Source organism: Meleagris gallopavo, chromosome 8 (genome assembly GCF_000146605.3).
Source record: "Meleagris gallopavo isolate NT-WF06-2002-E0010 breed Aviagen turkey brand Nicholas breeding stock chromosome 8, Turkey_5.1, whole genome shotgun sequence".
Lineage (NCBI taxonomy): Eukaryota > Metazoa > Chordata > Aves > Galliformes > Phasianidae > Meleagris > Meleagris gallopavo.
Window position 1 is genome coordinate 22,626,656 of NC_015018.2, and position 19,651 is coordinate 22,646,306.

Below are 19,651 nucleotides of genomic sequence, written 5' to 3' on the forward strand. Positions count from 1 at the left end.
CTGCAAACCTTTGGGGCTGCGGAGAGAATTCGTGGTTTTTTGTTGTTTTTTTTTTTATTTATTACTTCACCGTCGTCATCGTCTTTTTTTTTTTTTTTTTTCTAATTTCCCCAGTCTTCCTCTTTTTCCCGTTTTGGATCTTAACCCTTTGATCTGTCTCCTTTAAAAGACTCCGATTCCGAGCTCGCATCGCGGAGAAAGCCGGGATAAAGCCCGGAGGCAGCCCAGCCGCTCTGCTGTAGTCAGCTGGGGGGGTGAGGGGGGGACGACAGAAGTCCCTTTAAAATATTGAATGTCGGCGGCGAACCCAAGGAACGAAAAATCAAACCCGGAGCGCTGAATTTCGGATCTTTATATGGAACACGGAGCCCGGCGCTGGATTTTGTATGGATTTCTTTCAACCTTCGGTAAGTTTTGATTCACCCTGCGTACAGCTGAGAGGAGACCCATTGCTGCTGGGGGCTGTTAAGACTTTGGGCTGTAAATCCTCCAATATCACATTGCTCGGTTTTTGGCTTTTTCTTTTTTTTTTTTTGTTAACTGTTTGCGTTGCGTTTTTAACCGAACGCCACAGATATGGCCCCGTCCCCGGAGGCGTTCACGGCCGGGTTGGATCGGGTCCTGGTCCCGATCTGCTGGTCGGCACCCAGCCCGCGGCAGGGACTTGGAGCTGGATGAGCTGTGGGGCCCCCCCCGACCGAAGCCGTTCTGTGGTGTTTTCTCGCTCGAGATTCCTCGAGTGCTGCCCCGTGGCTCCTCGTGCCCTCGGTTTTGAGCTCCGTGGGGCGGAGGGGCAGCCCGGCCGTTCACCCCAACTCTTCCCATTGCAGGGCGACGCGACCCCGGTGCCCGTCTGTAGACCCAACTGAGACGTTTGGTGGGGAGAGCCGCCAGCAAGCGCCGGCAGCGATGGCCGAGAACTGGAAGAACTGTTTCGAGGAGGAGCTCATCTGCCCCATCTGCCTGCACGTCTTCGTGGAGCCCGTCCAGCTCCCCTGCAAGCACAACTTCTGCCGGGGCTGCATCGGTGAGGCGTGGGCCAAGGAGACGGGCTTGGTGCGCTGTCCGGAGTGCAACCAGGCGTACAACCAGAAACCCAACCTGGAGAAGAACCTGAAGCTCACCAACATCGTGGAGAAGTTCAACTCTCTCAACCTGGAGAAGCCTCCCTCTGTCTTGCACTGCGTCTTCTGCCGCCGGGGCCCGCCGCTGCCCGCCCAGAAGATCTGCTTGAGGTGCGAGGCCCCGTGCTGCCAGTCCCACGTCCAGACCCACCTGCAGCAGCCCTCCACGGCCCGTGGGCACCTCCTGGTGGAGGCGGACGATGTGCGGGCCTGGAGCTGCCCCCAGCACAACGCCTACCGCCTGTACCACTGTGAGGCCGAGCAGGTGGCCGTCTGCCAGTTCTGCTGCTACTACAGCGGGGCCCACCAGGGACACTCGGTCTGTGATGTGGAGATCCGGCGCAATGAGATCAGGGTGAGTCTGATGTCCACTGAGGCCTGTGAGATGTCGCCATTATCTCCGCCCAGTGGACCGTCTATGGGTGGGATGCATGTCTTGGCGGTTGGTTGGCCACCGTGCTTGAGATCGCGGTCCCTGTGCGAGACGTTGTGGCGGTCTCCACCCCATGGAGTAGCCATGGGTGGGTGCATTTGATGGTCAGTTGGCCACTGTGCTCCGTAGGAGGTGCTGGGGTAGTGGTCCTGAGCCCACTGTGCTATGAGGCCACTTTGGGAGGGTTGAGGAGGTGCTGGGTGTTGTGAGCCCACCGTGCTGCGAGACCACTGGGAAGAGCTTGAGGAGATTACCCTCCATCGTAGAGGTTGCATTGGGTAGGAGCCTCTTCATGATGGTTCTCAGCTGGGGATTCTTCCTCTGTCTCCTGGATCTGTGGCGTGCCATATTTGTTTCCCAACAGGCTCATATTTGCGTAGCATCTACCCAAAAGCCATCCTCCTGGCCAACACCGCGGCCTGTTGTTGTAGTGCCCTCTGCAGCACTGGGGCAGCCAGGAGGAAGTCAGCAGGAGCAGACATGTTAGATCGTGGCTCAGCCGGGCGCGGCGGGGAGGGCCAGACTGCAAGGACGGGGCCTCCCATGAGGGTCTGCTGGGCCCTTGGTGTCCCCTTTGTGCTGGGTGGGGGTCCCGGTGCTGAGGAGGGGGTGATTGGAGATTTCAGCCCTGCCATGTTTCAGGGTCAGCTGGCGGCTGTTCAGTGACATGCATTGAAATTTGACAGTGGGTGGTAGTGTGCTGGGGGGGGGGGAGGGGGGAAGTGAGGAGTCCCAAAATGTGGATCCAGGAGCCCAACCCTGGGATGACAAAGCCGCTGTGCGACAGGGACGTGGCCCTGGCCATTGTAAGGCTGGTGGATGTCAGAGCCCAGCTCTTCCCACCGTCCTCCCCTTTCTCCTGTATGACCGGCACAGGATGAGCTTCGTGTTAGGCATTCAGCAGAGATGTGGCTTCTTGCTCCAGGGGGCCCAGGGTTGGGTTTTGGCCAAATAGTGCTTTTTCTAATCAGGATAAAGGGGCGGCAGGGGCCTGCCCCCAGTCCCTCCAGCAGCGGGAGGCGTTGGGTTTGGGGAAAGTGAGTCGGCCATGCCTGTGGCTGGGCCATCTGGCAGCAGCTTTCACCACGGCTCCACACCCTGAGGGGTATCACACAGCCTCGCTGTCGCCCTGGTGTCCCCCGCCCACCTCGACCCTTCTGGAGGGCCCCGGCGCTCGTCCGACAAATAAATATTTAACAATGAATTGAATGGTGATTACTGTAAAATGGGGATGATTTCCTGTGTATTTTAATGTTGCCAAAATGAGTCACCATTTAGCAATAAAAAAAAAAAAGGAGTCATAAATAAAAATTGCAGTATAATTACTTTCCAATTGGATGGCCAGGCCTGCGGGGGGGTGGAGGAGCGGCTCCCAGCCTGAGCTCACAGGAAGGTTATTTTCCTCTCAAGGATTTTTGGGGGAAAACCAGAGACCTCCGTGGAGGTGCCACACGCGCTGGGAGGGAAAGGACCCAGGCAGGCTGACGGAGAAGGGCTGTTCTGTTTCTATTTATAGGGAATGGGTTTGGTCTCTCTCTGGCAGGGTGGGGGATCCACCCCGGCGGGCAGGGATGGGGACCCGGAGTGTTTTTCCAGGTCCTTTTCCAGGACGCTTTGATCTCATCGATCCTTGCTCTCTGCATTTTTCTGTTGCTGTGCCATCATTAGGGCTGGATGTTGGTGTTCTAAACAATCTGGCACAAAGCAAGGCCAAATTTTGGCCCCGCTGTGAAATCTGAGGATGTGCGGCTGGGTAGTGAAGGGTCTGTATAGTAGAGCCGCAGACTTACGGCGTGACCTTGGCCAAATCCCTTAGAACCTCCATCACTGCGTTATCTTGATTTTCCATCCCCGCAGTGATCAGCTTGTCTCTTCTCATCGTTGGGTGCTCAGCCCCAAGCTGGGGAATGGGGTAGCAGCAGGGTCCCTGCTATGGCTTCCTATTCTCATGGACCAAGAGTAACTACATCAGCCCCAAAACTGGGCCACATGCGTGTCCCCATCCCGTGTGCACTCAGCGGCAATGGCTGCCTTTGCGCCGATGTCGGCATGGGATTCCCGGCTGCTGGCTGGCTCCACGCTGGGGGATGCGCTCCTGGAGCATCGCACGTCCCTGCCAGCAAGTGGCCCTGAGAGATTTGTTCCGTGCGCGCCTCTGGGAAGCTCGTAACTGAGAAGTGAGTCAAAGTTTGGAGGCTCAGAGCCTCATCCTCCGCCCAGTGTCTGGCACGCGGGTTACAGGCGTGGGATTGACCCAGTGGCAGAGGCGGCCCCAGGAGCCGGGAGGCTGCAATGCCCTCTGCCGTCATTGTTCCCTGCAGCCCAGCTCGGGGGGCTTTGTGCCGGGCAGGCGGGGGCGTGGAGCTCTTTGGGGAGCAGACCCAGTGCTTCCTGCGCTTGCATGGCACCCAGCATCGTGGACGCGCCGAGCTCTGGCTCACAGCTGGGTGAACCCAAAGGTGCAAGCGTAACGCAAGCAGTAAATAAAATATGTGGTTAATCTTGCTTTTGTGGGCGTATCAGCGCCTACCTCCCCTTCCCCCCCCGTGAGATGTTTTCTCCTTTGTTTCCTGTTTTTGTAGTGCTTAAAGAGGAAAAAAAAAAAACACGCCGACAACCCACCCTCTTTTTGTGCTTCTTGACGTGGTGTTTGTGTCGAGGTCTCGAAACGAAACATTTTTTTCCTTCCATCTTTGCTGCCAGAGCCATTTACCTCCCCAACCAAGGCATGGGGGGGCCTTCTCCTGGATTGAAATCAGGAAGTTCCCCCAGTCGGAGGAGGGTGCCCCCTAAGTATTTTTGTTTGCCCAGCACCAGGACAGGAGCACAAGTGGGAAGGCAGCAGCCAAGGAAGGACGTGTGAAAGGGGCTCATCCGAATGTTTGCTGGGTACCGCTGCGGTTGTTCCACCATTGTGCGGAGTTGGTTATACTGCTGCTGGAGGTGCTGCCAGTGGAACGGATTGGCTGGGGCTCTGCTCCTGCTTTGGTAACATTTCAAGGCTCAGAGGCAGCTTCCCCCTGACCTTGCTTCCTGCACCGTGTGGGAAGTCAGGAGAAAATCCCACTGCCTTCTGAAAACTCCAGCACGTCTGAGTGAACAGGAGGCGGACGCGCCGTGACCTGCGGGAGATTTGGGAGCCAGCTCTTCAGGGTGTCTGACTCTGATACCAGAGGCATCTGGCAATGTGCATGTCCCTTGTCCCATCCCCATGCTCCCCTCCTGTGCCATGGGTGCGGAGATGGCACCCAGCAAGCCCTGGTGCTGGGGCTGTGTGTCGGCCCTGCCGCAGGCTTGAGCTGCTGTAGGTCGATTTACTCCGGAACAGGTTTGGTGACTTGCTGTGGGGTGGATTTTTATGGGCTCACTTATTTTCCAGATGAGTTTATGAGGAGCATGGCATGCAGCCCACGGAGACACTGAGAGTGCGAGGACCCAAGTTCTCAGGTGTGAATTGAGCGCTGTGGTGCCTGGCAGGCGCTCCCCAGAGCTCTCTGAACGTACCCGGTCCCCGTGGTAGGCCCTGCAGAATGGGGGCTGTGCAGGTCTTTGAGCTGGAACCAGCATTTGCCTCTCCTGGGGTCTGGACAAGGCCTTTTCTTGCTGAGTTTGAGCACTTCCCTTGCCTGTAGCTTGTCAAGTCCCCAGCAGTTGCTTGCTTTAGACCCGCAGCCACAAGTTGTCTGCACAGTCGCCCAAGAAGTGACAGCGAAGGTGGGGGACACAGGCATCCAGTGCCTGTGGTGGGAGGAAAGAGGTGAAGAGGAGGAGGAGGGGCCGTGCCGAAGGATGCTGTCTTCCCACAGTGGAAAGTGCTTTGTGGATGGGTGCTGGTGGTAGGCAGGGAGGGAAGGGGAAAGAGGCAGGGGAAGGGCTCGAGCCAGGGGTGCGGTGGTAGAGATGTGGCATTAGGGGACGTGGCTTGGTGGCCATGAGGTGGGTTGATGGTTGATCTTAGAGGTCTTTTCCAGCCTGTGAATGATGCTATGGTTTTTCCCATTCCTCGGCCTCCTGGGAGCCAGGGAACACGGGGAACCTCCTCTTCCCCTCCCATGGCTCTGGTAAAGCGCTGACCGCAAGCCGTCCCCAGAGCCGCGGTGGTACCCAGGAGCCTGTGCTGATGGCCCCTACCCTTCCTGAGCGGGGCAGAGCTCTGGGGGGCCGGAGGAGGAGGAGGCAGATTTCCATGGCTCACAAAGGGCACAAGCGATCTGATCCATGCAACTGCCCAAGAATAAAGAGGCTCTTACATTGCTGGCTGCCCTGACCTCTCTGCACTCTGTTTGAGGGGACAGCGTGTGACCACACAGGGATTTCTCTGCTGCGCTTTGCAGGAAGGCAACGGGCTTCAGTCCCCAGCTCTGCCTGCACACTGCCATATTTTTGCTTTTTTTGCTGGTTACCTATCTGTTTGCTAGAAATCTTGGTATGCGGTGGTAATTTTTCTTTCCTTCTCTTTAATTTCTTGCAATTTTTTTTTTAATCTGACCCTGAAATGGGGCTGAGAGCAGCAGTGCTTCCAGAGCAGGGACAAAAGTAACCAGGAAACACAGGGCAAGAGAGGAGGGATCGACACCGAAACAATGAAATAGCCAAGCAAGGGAAGACTGAATGCTCAATAGCACAGGGCTTTGCAGAAATGCCTGGCTAGTGCAGTATTTTATAATCAGCTTCTATGCTGGGCTGGCCTGCAACAGTAGTGTGATGGGGGAGGAATGCTTTGAATTAGCTGGATGCCAGAATTAATTCTGTCAGAATTCAAATGTACATGTATGTACAGATTTATAAATAAGCACTTGGAGCTAGATGCTGCTTTGCCACGCAGGCTCTGGGGCAGAATCTGGTCTGGCCTTGCTTTTTTCTTGGAGGGAAAAACCGAAATGCTGCAGATCTGTAGCAGTGGCTGGTGACTTTGTCAAGTTGCTGCGTTCATCGGCAGCCTGCAGGCTTGGGAGGTGCTGGCTTGTTGCAGGAGGGGGGTGGCTTGATGGAGCCAGAGCTTGGATTTGTGTGAGCTTCAGTTGCGGTGCACAACTGAAGCTCCATTTGCTGATAGGGAAGGTGGGGCAGATGGTACAGGGAGCTGTGGGGTTTGTGGGACACGGGCAAGGGATGTCCTCCCCTTCCCGTCATCCATAGGAGGAGGTCTGGTAGGGGCACCCAGCTCTTCCCTGCCCAGGAGGGCTGAAGGCACTGTGGTTGGGAACTGGAGGAGATGCCTGCTCCCAAACATGGAGGGATGGGCGGTTGTTTGCAAGCATGAGATGCTGGATGCACGCGAGAGATGTTACATCTGTCCTCCAGATGAACTCCGGGAAGAGGTTCCCAGTGCTGGATCCTTCCTGATAAGGGCAGCTCTGGCCCCTTCTCACCAGGGGACCGTGCCTGCCTGCTCTCTGCCTTGTGATGTGCTTGTGGTGGTGACAGGAGTGAAGTCTCTGTCTCAGAGCAGCGCCCTGCTGCTCTGGAGCCTTGGCTCCTGCGTACCACGCTCTCAAAACGCTCCGTTTGCTGGTCTGGTGCACCACAACTGCCAGAAAATAAATAAATTAGCACCAAGTGATTTAATTCCTCTGCCTTTTCTCCCCCTCTTCGCGCTCTCTCTCTCCCCGTACCTCTCCTGTCTCAGCTCCCTGCTCGGGGCGGGGGGGCTCCAGCGCGGGTTGCAAACAAGAGAGCTGCGGATGGCTCCAGATGAGGCAGTTGGCAGGGAGTGACGTTCCGGATGGCTGTGTCTCTCTGAAATATGAGTACACGCTGTCAGGCCAGCCGGCTGCAGGACGCGGCGCTGGGCTGCCCCTCTCCCCCCTCCCCATTGCACTGCATCCCCCTGGTCCTGGTCTCCTGGAGGGTGACCTGGGAGCTCCATCCCAGTGCTGGAGCCCCGTATCCAAATGGAGGGGCAGTTTCCTTGCCACATAGCAGCTTCAGCTGGTTATTGTGTGGCTCCGATCCCCCAAGCCCTGCACCCCACTATTGCTCCCTGTGCTGGAGCTGAGCTCTGGGTTTGGTGCTGGGCCACACGCAGACCAGTATCGATCATGCTGGGGGTGGGCAGCTATTTTTGTGGCAGCGCTGCAGGCTCTTGGGTTTTTGCTCCTGGATGTACTGAGGGGGGGAGAGGGGCTGGAAGGGGCTTTCCCGTGTATGCTGCCATGTCCCTGGGCTCCGTACCCTCCTGCTGGAGAGGGCTACATCCCTTTCCCCACTCGTATCCACCAGCTGTTGGCTGGGAGCAGGCTTTCCCTGCAGGTGAAACTCCTCTGCGCTCAGACAAAGGGATGGGGGTGCGGGTGCCTCCCTTTGTTCTCTGTCCTGGTACACCCAGCTCCACCAGCAGAAGCCCCTCCATGCATGGCTCCTGGGTGGAAGAAATATACCACACAGTCCCCAGCTCTGTGCTGTCCCTTTGGGAAGGGGGCTGCTTCCCCCCATCCCTCCTTCCCTTGATGCTGTTGGGCCCTGTGATGGTGGGGGTGGCTGGATTTGGGGGGATTACTGCAGCTCTCCTTCTGTGAGCTGTGTGTATGCCAGAGAGGGGCTCGATGTAGGGTAGGGGCAGGATCTGCCCCGGGATAGAATGGCGGCACCTTTTGGGGTTGTTTTCTATTCCTGTCTTGGTTTGCTGGGGCATCCAGGCAGGGGACTGGAGGTGAAGCCCTGTGCATCCTGCAAAGGCCACCCCTCTCCAAACCCGTCATCCGTCAAGGCTGTGAGTCCAACAGGCAAAACTATGGACAGTCCTTGAGCTCAGGCTTTTGTAGCCCCTTGGTGAGATGGAAGTTGTTCCCACTCACAGCCCTACGCGTATGCACAGCCCCAGGACCTTTCTGGGCAGGGACCCCACTGGCTGCCCTCACCCAGTGCTTCTGCCCTTGGTCCTCCCTGAGATCTGCTTGTGGCTCCTGGTATCTGTCAGCACATGCAGCGTTGATCACTGTTTATTGAGGTGCTCTTGCAGTCATCTAATAAATAACAGCGAGGCAACAAGCAGAAGCAAAACTGTCATCTATGTGTTCAAGCTGGAGCTTCCTTGGAAAACATTCCTCCTTCCCAAAATGCAAGGCTGAGCTTTGCTGGAGAGAACGACGAGAAGCATCCAAGCAGACAACCTTCACGCTGTCTGCAGTCATGTGTCGTCACAGCACAGGAATTTGAGGAAAGCATTGTGCTTCCCCTGGAGCTGGGACTGGGAGCTGGAGGACGTGGGGTGGTGGGAGCCCATGGAATATGGACCCTGAGCTGTGGTGTGCAGGTAGGGAGAAGCTATCGTGTGCCCCAAGCAGTACTTGGGTTTTCTAGTGGGCATGAAGTCTTGAGGCTGGACCTGCCCCTCTAGAAAATGGCAGCACAGCCCCAGCTGGAAATGGCTCCTCTGGCTGCACATTGCACTGCCCATCCTGCGTGGCTCTGGCACATCCCTTAACCTTTGTGCTCCACTGCATCCCCTTTAAAAGAGGATAATGAAAGTGAAAGAGGGAAGCGACGGGTGCTGGAGGCACCTTGGACTGCCAGGCTTGATAAAGTGCTGCTGATGTGCTGGGGACATGAGGAGCAAGGCTTTGAGTCTGCAGATCAAATGCCAGGTCCATCTGCCCTCAGATTTCCTCAGGGCTGCTCTGCTTTGCCCAGCTCCGCAGCACTTACACGGAGAGAGGGCAGCCAGCAAAATCCCTCTTGTTTCAAGTTGGAGGCTGTGCTTCTTGCATGGTTCGTGCGGGCTGGCGACACCAGCAGGGAGCAGAGCAGGTCCTTGCTCCTGGAAAGAATGGAGCTGGCCCAGTCCGAGCTGCCAGGCTCTCATCTCCCATCAGATCTGGAAGATAGATGACACCTTGGGGGCCGGAGATCGATAATGTCAGAGGCTGGCCCGTAATCAGGCGAGATTAAAAACCAATGACAGGCATCCTCCTAGGAGCAGCAGTCAGCATGTTGAAGGAGCCTAGTGGGGGCTGCATCCGAGCCCCTCCCCAGCAATGCATCTGACATCGAGCAGGTCCCCTGCGGCACCCTGTCCCCTATTCCTGTGAGCTGGGCATGTGGGGAAGACAAAAGCAAGCCAGCATGGGGCTGGTGTGTGGGGCTGTTAGGTGCTGGGGTGGATTGGGGCTGCAGGGAAAGGGGTGGCAAGGCTGCGTTGTGAGGCTGTGGGTACCACCTTGTAAAGACACTTGGTTTTGAAGATGGAAACAGAGAGAGGAATTTGGAAGTGATGGTGGTTAGTGACTTTGCTTGGATCCGTTGGTTTTACCTGCTTTGTTTATTAACCAAGGCTAGATGCACATGGGCAGTGATGGGCAGTCAGAGCACATGGTCACATTTTGAGGTGCTGGTTTTGGGGTCACCTTCCCATGTGGGGAGCGGCTCACCACAGTGGAAGAGATTGAATTCATTTATTTGCAAGAGCAGATTGCTATAGACTCCTGGCCCTTTTTCCTGTGCATCCTTCAATGGGTGTGCAATCCTTTGCCATGCTCAGGCTCAGAAATAGGATGTTTCTATTCCTTCCCAAAGTCAAGGACAATGAAAGGAGAAGGGGCCGTGCTGCCCTGCACGCTGGGAGCTGGAGGTGCCGACTGCCTTTGCCCTGGGCTCCTCTTCCCCTTCCTCCCACTCCCCGGCAGGAAGCCTGGTGCTGTGAAGTAATGCCTGCTGACACCGTGCTGTGCCAGGGGCGAAACAGGGAGTGCAGGGAGCTGGGGAGTGGGCTGTGTGCTCAGGGTGCCAGGGGCTTGCCTCCCGTTGGGCTGCCCCAGGGCTCCATGCATCTCTTTGGTTACACTCGTGTCATGTGCATGCAGGGCTCAGCAGCTGGCTGGTGCTCCCCAAGGGGAGTGTGGGGCTATGGCTATGGGATGTGTGGTCCCCTCTGGTCCGGCATCGCTGTGCTGCAGAGCCCAGATCCCTGCCTCCTGCTCCAGAGTGGATACAAGGATCAGTCTTTTATAGTAAGAGCAGTGAGACACTGGCGCAGGTTGCCCAGAGAGGTACTGGCTGCCCCAACCCTGGAGACACCCAAGGTCAGGCTGGAGGGGCTCTGAGCACCTGATGGAGCTGTAGGTGTCCCTGTTCAGTGCAGGGGAATGGGACTGGATACAGGTCCCTTCCAACTCAAATGATTCTATGCTTTCCTGCTCCGCCAGCCCACAGCTCGGCCCTTCTGTGTCACCGAGCCGGGAAGGGGATTTGGTCCTATTCTTACTCATTTGCAATGTAAATATTTTGATCCCGAGGACGTTGCTGGGAGCTGGGTGTCACGTCGAGGAGCGTGATTCATTCATGCTGCCGCAGCTCGGAGCACAATGAGGCGGCGCTGGGACTGATCCCATGGATTTCCTGCGAGCGCGGCTGGCGGGGAGATGGGACGTCACGTTTGGCTGAGCCCTCTTTGCTCCATCCCTGCGAGCCACGAGGGCTGAGCCCTGCCCAGGGCCTTGGCACCTCCCAGCTCCCGTGGCCGCAGACTTTGCGCTCGGTCCACCCATCCCTCGCTTTCCTCGACGGGGCTCTGCTCCCTGTGCTGGGATGACGGCTGGGTGTGAGGACAGGCGGTGCCGGGGCCGATCCCTGCATCCCTTGCACGTCTCCATCGCGTGCAGTGAGTGCTGCCCTGTCCCCGCTGCGCTCGCAGCCAGGTGCGGCTCTGGATTCATTCTGGCACCCTTCGTTAGTCCGTGTTTGTTCACGCCGCATTTTTCTTTCTGCTGGCTTGTTTGGACACGCACTGGTACATTCACGGCACTCAGGCAGTAACGTGAGGCTCTTTCCCATTAGGAAAGGGGCCAGGATCTGGGGGGCTGGGAGGGCGGCTTAAGCAGTAGTTTCTGAGATATTTCCTCCCGCTGCCACACCCTGCGTGAAAGAGCAATATCCGCGGCTTCAGCTGCTATCGCCCGGCTCCGAATGTCTCTCTTTTAATATAGATTGGTATCATTTTGCATTTTAAAGTAAAAACACGCTGCAAGCTGCAGACAGCTGTCGGTTGGCAGCTTTGTTTGAACATCTGGTGTTGCTGGGCTGCTGTTCAGCACGCTCTGACTACGGGATTCATAAAGATTAGAATCCGGGCGCTCGGATTCTCAACAGCCACCGCCTTGCAAAAATGGGGTGGGGGAGAAAACTCAGTGGCTTCCCTGCGAGGAGGCAATGTGGGGGGTGTGTGGTGTGTCACACCGTGATGCTCAGCGCACGGAGCCCAGCAGTGGGGTGCTGCAGAGGTGCCTGTTCGGACGCATCGTTTCCAGGAGAAATGGGGTCCTCCTCCTTGACTCAGCCGCTGAGATCGCCACGGCCGTACGCCTGGCCCATCCCCATGTTCTCCCGTGGGCACCTCGCAGCACGAAGCAGCCTCTAAGCCCCTAACAGGTTTTGTAGATCTTGTTAGTTGATCTGCATTTTTGCAGAGCTCTCCGGACGCAGCCCATCGGCGCGTAAGTCACCTTGACTTGCCGCAAGGCGTTGACTCCCAAGTCACTTTCAGTCTCCATTTCTCAGTCGGAGGTGCACAAAAGAAATAAGTGCCCTCTTATCTTTATTAGAAAAAAAAAAGCTGCCTGGAGAAACGTAGCTGTGCTCTGGTTGGTGCAAGCCAGTAACCGAGGTGCATGTAAACCTGTTCTGCCCTTGTTGGTGTTGATTTAACTCACCAGTACAAATTAGAATAGCCTTGAGCAGTTGTAAGTTTAACTGCATCGGTTAGGAGAAAAAAAGTCACTGCCTTGGAATGAAAGTGGGGATTTCTTGCTCATGCTGCCCTGAGCCCAAAGAGGAGCTCTGTGCCATGGGCACAGCCAGGCCCCTCGGTTCCAGGACCCCAAACTTGGCAGTGACGGAGCACGTGGCCATGGGTTGTCACCTCCACACTAATGGACAATGGCGGGGCACGTGGCTCTGGGTTGTCACCTCTGCGCCAGTGGACAGTGATGGGGCACGTGGCCATGGGTTGTCTTCTTCGCACTGATGGACATCCCTGCAGCTGGGAGATGGGAGCCACGTGCCACATGGGTAGCATTGCAGGTGGTACCTGAGTGCTTTCCACCTGGGTCCAAGTCTTTGGCTGGTCTCAGGGAGCAGGGTCAGCCCTGGCCCACCTAACTGAGCCATGGGGCAAGAGGAGGATCAGAGGCTGCGGCTGAGGGCTCAGACCTTGCAGGCTTATGTCAAGCAGAGGTCTTTGGGCAGGGGAGAGGCAGCTCAGCCTTCAGCAGGAGGGAGGGAGAGGCTGGCTGCATTTCAGTACTGCGAGGAGAATGCTCTGAGATCACACAGGCCAGCTGGATCTTGAATCCGAGATGTTTATTTGGAAGAGGGAGTGCGGGTTTCTCAATTGTATAGGGGCTGCAGATGGGGGTAGGTTGGCTGCCGGGCGATGGCAGTGGGTTTGCATGAGGTGGTTGCATTGGAAGGCAAAGGCATCGTGCCAGGGCAGCCTGGGATAGCGCTGGGCTGCAGCACACGGCAGCCTGGAGGGTGTTGGGATCCACTGGGGGCGAGTGGGACGGCAGCAGATGGAGGCAGGACTGGGGGTGCTGCCAAAGCCCACTAGTTTCTTCACAGCGATTATGGAAGGAACAACTCATGGATGGTACAGCACAGAAGCGTGATAGAGGGCTGGTGTGAAGGGCAGGGCTTTGTATAACCAAGTTACAACCTCCTGTTGGGGCTGCCTCTGTGAAACGAGAGACTGAAGAGGAAAAAAAGAAGGTTAGGGCCCCCACAGCTTCCATCTGAACTGATAGAAACTTCCATCTCGGAGGATGCTGCTGCAGGAAAATGGCAACAGCATTCCTGGGCATCATGCTCGAAGGAAGCTGGGATCTAAAGGAGTGGGAGCAGGAGCTGGGAGCTGTGCTGCATGGCCAGGAGCTGGGCTGTCCCCACCCCCTGACACCAGGGAAGTGTCACCTGGCTCCCTGCTGGTGTGGCTGGACAGAAGGCAGAGCCCCAAATAATCCCTGCAGCAGGAGGAAGCAGGGGCTGGGGAGGCGAATGGATGGCCTCAAGGTCCTTCTGAAGGTCGCTACTGGACTGAGAATAGGTCCCCATTTCCCAGCGTCCAGTATCCTGCTGCCAGCCTCTGCCGTGCAAAGCCTCCTGGTTTCCCCCTGCTCACAAGCTTTTCCTTGCTGCAGCTATAAACAGGGGGAAGAGCATTCTGCAGGACAGGCTCAGCCCCAGGGCCAGGGGCACCAGCATGTCCCCACACCAGTGGGTTGTGGCAGGGGAGAGCACCTGGCTGCAGCCCCTGCTGGAGTGGGCTGGAGTGGGGATGGGGCATGGGGTGCTGAGGGGGATTACAGAAGATAGGAATTGGGGTTCTGTCCTCTGTTTTCTCCTCCCGAAGTGCTCAGGGCCTTGAAAGGAGGTGGCATGAGATTGCTTGGTGTGAGCAAAGGGCTCTCTGGTGCTCCCAATTCTGGATATCCCAGCTCTTCTGCCCTACCAGAGATCAAGCAGCCCCAGTTCCGCATGGGGAGCAGCACGAGAAAAGCAAAACCCCACACTCAGGGCAGTGGGGGAGACCTGGTGCTCCATCCTGAGCCCCCCCCCGCCCCACTTACTGTAAGTGTGTGCAAGATGAAACCCCAGCAGCAAACATTTCCTTCCTGTCTCTGTAAGGCAATCAGCTCCTGACAGTGCTGCGGGGCTTTGCAAGAGCTGTGTGTGCCCGGCAGTCAGCGTGAGACCCCCGGGCTGTGTGAGGTTCCCAGATCTGGGGGGGGCTCCCTCTGCGCTTGGCTGGGTTTGAGGGATCTCCTTTTTTTGGGAGTTGTGTGGGCTCTGCCCATGATGCTGCAGCGCCAGGGGACATCCTCAGGATGGACCAGAATAGCTCTGCATGTGGGTTTTTCTTAGAAAATCAGTCAGTGGGTGTGAGGCCGGGTGACTGTGTCTGTGCGTCCCTCCCTGCCGCCAGCTTTTTGCACATTAGCATTCAGCAGTGCCACCTCAGGCCCAGCTCCAGCCCCGTGGAGCTCCGTGCTGGGATGCTCCTCAATGGGTGCCCTTGATGCAGGTCCTGCGCTCTGCTGCAGGTGGCTGGAGCAGTTCCCAAGGAAAGCGTCTGTCCTCCTCCGCTCCCGTCCCACCTTCCTCCTCCTCCTCCTCCTCCTCCTCCTCACCCGTCCTGCCCCACTCCCACCGTCCCGTCCTTCCGGCGGCGGCGCACAATGTCCCCATTCAGGCGGTGGCTGCACTTTGGTGGTGGGGGGACAGCCCGGGGCCACGGGAGGAGGATGCTGGGAACGATGTGCCTGGCCCCAGCCAGCTGCAGGGCTTCTGCTCCCTCCCACACCCCAACCTCTGCAGGTCTGGGGCTTTAGAAATATTCCTTACAGCCCTGGTTGGAGCCTGGAGCCATGCAGTGACCCTACATCATCGGAGCTGTCACCATGGCACAAGCTCTGGCCTGGCCTTAATTTCTTGCTGCACCTTTGTTGATTCTGCTCTTGGGTCTAAGCTGTTTTTGCTGTTTTTTTTTTCATGAGAAAGGGGCGAGATCCCATATAATTCTGTCAGAACAAACTGGTATCCAGCAGCCAGCACTGCCTCACTTGGAACCCATTGGATTGGGGTAGAACAGCCCGACCACAGATTAATACACTAATTAATTTGTCACATGAGTTCACATCTGTTGACACTGAAATACAATATTCCTCCATTCTGGGGAACTCCATTTATAACTGTGGTTGGAGATAACAGATTTGTGATTGAGGAAGGCCAATCCTCATGGGGTCTGAGGGGCTCCTCCAGATCCCACAGCCGGAGGGCCCCTGGCACCTTCCATGCCTCAGAACGTGAATTGGAACTGCTTGGAGCCTGGGAAGGGCTCCTGTGGGGAGAATGTGTACAGAGAGAGCTGCAGCCATCCCAGCACCAAGGTCATGCATGAAATATGAGAAATTACCCTGAGAAATTCTGATCCTGGAGGAGGAGTTCATGACTTCAGAAATACCAGATTTGGGAGGGGATGGAAGGGAAAGGGATATATTTTCCTTTTCAAAATATTGAAGGAATTCGGCCTGTGCTGCAGAGACAATGAGATTTCACCCCTCAGTGCCAAAAAGGGCAGTTTGTACCCGCATATCCTGGTTGGGTTTCAGTGGCTGTGGGTGAGAAATTCCCAATCCAAGGCACAGGTGGGATGTAGCTGACAGTGCGCGCCCAGTGCTGCTCGGTCCATCAATCCCTGCACATGGTCACATCCTGAGGCTGGTGGTGTCCCCATGGCCACATCCATGCGTCTGTCTGCGCAGTGTGGGATGCACACACGGGCATTGTGGCACACAGCTGTGAGCAGGAGGATGGGGTTTTTTTAGCTCCTCATTATTATTAGCAGTGAGAGCTGCTTTTGGGGCGATGGCTCTGCCATGTGGCCGGGGTGGAGGTGCCTCAGCCCTTAAGGAAAACAACAGGATGGAGAAGGCTTCCAGTTCCTGCTCCGAGCGGAGTTGGAGGTGACAGCCTTTCCCCACAACGCAATTAATCCCGGCAGCACTTCTGCCGCCCTCCCCCTCCCACCTCGTCCAGGAATTAATTACTTGATTATAAATCCCCGAGTGGCGGTTTATAATAGCAATAATCCCCTCGAAACTCATCCTTGCTGCCGCTTTCTGCCCGTCTCACCCCCACTGCCGGAGCCCCTCTGTGCTGGGGGTCAGGATCCTTCATGGGGTCGGGGCTCACCCCGATGACGTTCTGTCCCAGTTCTTTGGTCCTTGCTGGGGCCCAGCCCCGGGATAACGCAGCTCAGTGCCTCCTCTTTCTGTCCCTCCTGATTACACTGACACTGGCTCTGAGGCTTGTCACAGCGGCGGGGATGGGAGAAAGGATGTGGCGTGGCGTGGGGTGTGCGGGAGGGATGAGGATGGCTCACGGCGGACACTGGGGATGGGTGATGGGCATCCAAGTGGTACCTTCCATAGCGGGAGATGAATCCTTCCGTGCGTGCCCCCAGGGCCTGGCTGGGACCAAAACGAGTGGTGAAATGGTACTCATAGAGCTGCCTTTATCCAGGAGACACAAATCGAGGTTCCCAGCCCTTAGAGCTTCATGTGGGCATCCTGGGGTGAGAGCCCAGGATGAGTTCAGCTTTGCACTGATATGATCGCAGAGCTCGGCTCTGATGCTGCTCCTCTTTTCTTCCCCTGCAGAAGATGCTGATGAAGCAGCAGGACCGGCTGGAGGAGCGGGAGCAGGACATTGAGGAGCAGCTCTACAAGCTGGAGTCTGACAAACGGCTGGTGGAGGTAACGGGGCCAGCACCAAGGCCGGCACCCCGTGGGATTGGAGTGGGCAGTAGGGTGGAGATGGGGAAGGATCTGGGTGTCCTGAGGTGTCACAGAGGCTTGGGGCTGCCAAGGGGCTGACTGCTGCCATCCCCCAGGAGAAGGTGAGCCAGCTGAAGGATGAGGTGCGCCTGCAGTATGAGAAGATGCACCAGATCTTGGACGAAGACTTGCGGAAGACCATGGAGATCCTGGACAAGGCCCAGGCCAAGTTCTGCAATGAGAACGCAGCCCAGGTCCTGCATCTTAATGAGCGCATGCAGGAGGCCAAGAAGCTCCTCAGCTCTGTCCAGGTCATGTTTGACAAAACCGAGGATATCAATTTCATGAAGGTGAGAACCCTGTGCTGGGGTGGGATGTGGCCACGGGCCAGGTTTGGTGGTGTGGAGGCCTGGCTCACAATGAGAGGTTGGGGATGCTGGTCTGGTGTTGCAGCCAACATCTCTAGTGGGTTCAGTGGTGCCCAGTGGGATTGGTGCAGAGGGGACAAAAGGGTTTTGGGACTCAGTGCCCCTCCTGGGCCGTGCCAAATCTGTGGCTCACCTAGATGGGGAAGGCGGTGGGATGCCCAAGGACCAGGTGGCTCTACCGCCTCCTGGTCCCCTGCTGGCTCTGGTGTGTCTACCAGGAGTGTAGGGCGATTGAGGAGCACTGTGGGCCAGCACATCTTGCATCTATGGGATGTGGAGGCTTCCTCTTGCCCTGGCCACAGACACCTGGGCCCTGTGTCCCCTCCTGAGGGGACACAAGAGGTGACACCAGTAGGGAGGTGGATTCTGGGATGAGGACTGTCCTCACTGACCAGGGCTTCTCCTTCCCTTCCTAGAACACCAAGTCCGTGAAAATCCTAATGGACAGGTGAGTGCAGCGAGCGCGTTTGGAGAAGGGGGCTGTTGTGAGGTGTGGCAACGTGACCTATGGAGACAGGGCAGAGCTGGGGATGCTGCAGGGCCTCTGTTTCCCTCTCCATCTCCAGAGTGAGCTGGGCTGGCAGTGGTGGAGTTGCCCTGAGCCACTGGGGAAAGGCCTCGGGATAATGGAGGGGAGGAGCTCTTGGGGAAGAAATTCAGCCCCAGAGAGGGTGGGGAAAGGAGCCTGGTGGGGGTAAGGTGGACCCGCTGCTGTGTGTGTTTTGTCCCTTACCTCTCCTCTCTGCCTCTGTCTCAACAGGACCCAGAACTGTACTGGTGGTAGCCTGCCTCCGCCCAAAATTGGCCACCTCAACTCTAAGCTCTTCTTGAATGAGATCGCCAAGAAGGAGAAGCAGCTCAGGAAGCTGCTGGAAGGTGGGTGAGGTGGGAGCACTGGGGGAAAAGGGCTTGGCTGCCTCCCGCATCCAGCACTGGGCATCCTGTAGGTCCTAGCATGAGATGGTGGGGAGGACTGTTGGGCTGCAGGGACCCTCTGTGGTCTGGATTAGGACACGGAGATGCTGTGAAGGCACTCTGTGGCTTGTGGGATGGATGCACGCTGGGGTGATGCCTAGCTTTGCCTGCGGATCCGGGGCCATCGGGATGGCATCCTGACATTGTCCCACTCTCACGTTCCCCCCGCAGGTCCCCTGAGCACCCCCGTCCCCTTCCTGCAGAGCATCCCCATGTATCCATGCACCGTCAGCAACTCCGGCGCGGAGAAGCGCAAGCACTCCACTGCCTTCCCCGAGGGCAGCTTCCTCGAGCCATCGTCCGGGACTGTGGCCAGCCAGTACATGAGCCAGGGCGCGTCGGCCGGCGAGGGGCAGTCCGCACAAGCCATGGTGCCTTGTAGCTCCACGCAGCACATTGTAGGACTTCCCAGCGGCCCGCAGCCGGTGCACTCGGGCTCCGTCTTCAACCCATCTCACTACCCCAACACCACGTCATCTCAGCAGTCCGTGCTCTCGCAGTACGGCGGGCGCAAAATCCTCGTCTGCTCGGTGGACAACTGTTACTGTTCCTCAGTGTCCAACCACAGCGGGCATCAGCCCTACCCACGCTCGGGGCACTTCCCCTGGACAGTCTCCTCGCAGGAGTACTCCCACCCGCTGCCGCCCGCGCCCGCCGTGCCCCAGTCGCTGCCGGGACTTGCCGTGCGGGATTGGATTGATGCGTCCCAGCAGCACGGCCGGCAGGATTTCTATAGGGTGTATGGCCAGCCTTCGGCCAAACACTACGTCACCAGTTAACCCGGCAGACAACGCGTTGGAGAGAGGAGTTGTGCTTCGTTTGGGCTTTTTGTTGGTTTTCTTTTCTTTCGAATCAAACCCAGCATCCTTCTGCCTCGCGCCCCTCCAGGATTTTGGGGAGGGTTTGTCTCTCATCTCCTTTATATTTTCATTTTTAAAAGAAATAATAATGCTTATTTCCTTTCAATTCTTTTTAATTTAATTTCGGAATGTCCCTCCTGCCCCTTGCCAGAAAAGATGAGGGGGGAATTACGGAGAAGCAGTGGATGGGGATCTCCAATGGGCACGTTGCCCTCGCTTGCTGCCGACACCTCCGAAGGGACAATGGCACCTTCTCTGCTCCCACTCCTTTCAGTTATCCTTTTGGTTTGGTTCAGTTTCCCCCTTTCCCGACCTTTCTTTTTCCCTTTTTAAAATGAAAGAAAAAAAAAATCTATCATTGATTCAGTATGAAATGATACGTGTAGATTTTGGGTTTGTTACTTTTATTTTTTTTTTAGAGGCTGATTTTTTTTGCGTTAAAGGCCACCACCTCTCACACGTCTCGGCGTTGGTTGGTTTTGGTTTGATTTGTGTTTTTTTTTCCCCTCTCCTTCTTTCAGAGATTTGTAAATACACAATGGCAGGAAATTTAATGCACAAA

General features: G+C 56.7%; 1 protein-coding gene across 1 annotated transcript; it reads left to right on the top strand.

Annotated features, from left to right (window-relative positions):
• Window positions 1-8: 8 nt before the first annotated feature.
• Window positions 9-19,651, top strand: TRIM8 (tripartite motif containing 8). Its single transcript, XM_003208117.4, has 7 exons — window positions 9-407; window positions 831-1,479; window positions 16,710-16,805; window positions 16,943-17,176; window positions 17,671-17,702; window positions 18,015-18,130; window positions 18,401-19,651. Exons 2-7 carry the CDS (start codon window positions 910-912, stop codon window positions 19,006-19,008), a joined length of 1,656 nt encoding a protein of 551 aa, XP_003208165.1. The 5' UTR covers window positions 9-407; window positions 831-909; the 3' UTR covers window positions 19,009-19,651.

Coding starts and splice junctions, on each gene's coding strand:
- TRIM8 (XM_003208117.4), top strand. CDS start 910: ATGGCCGAGAACTGGAAGAACTGTTTCGAGGAGGAGCTCATCTGCCCC. Junction 17,177..17,670: donor AGGATATCAATTTCATGAAG/GTGAGAACCCTG, acceptor TTCCCTTCCTAG/AACACCAAGTCCGTGAAAAT. Junction 18,131..18,400: donor GCTCAGGAAGCTGCTGGAAG/GTGGGTGAGGTG, acceptor TTCCCCCCGCAG/GTCCCCTGAGCACCCCCGTC.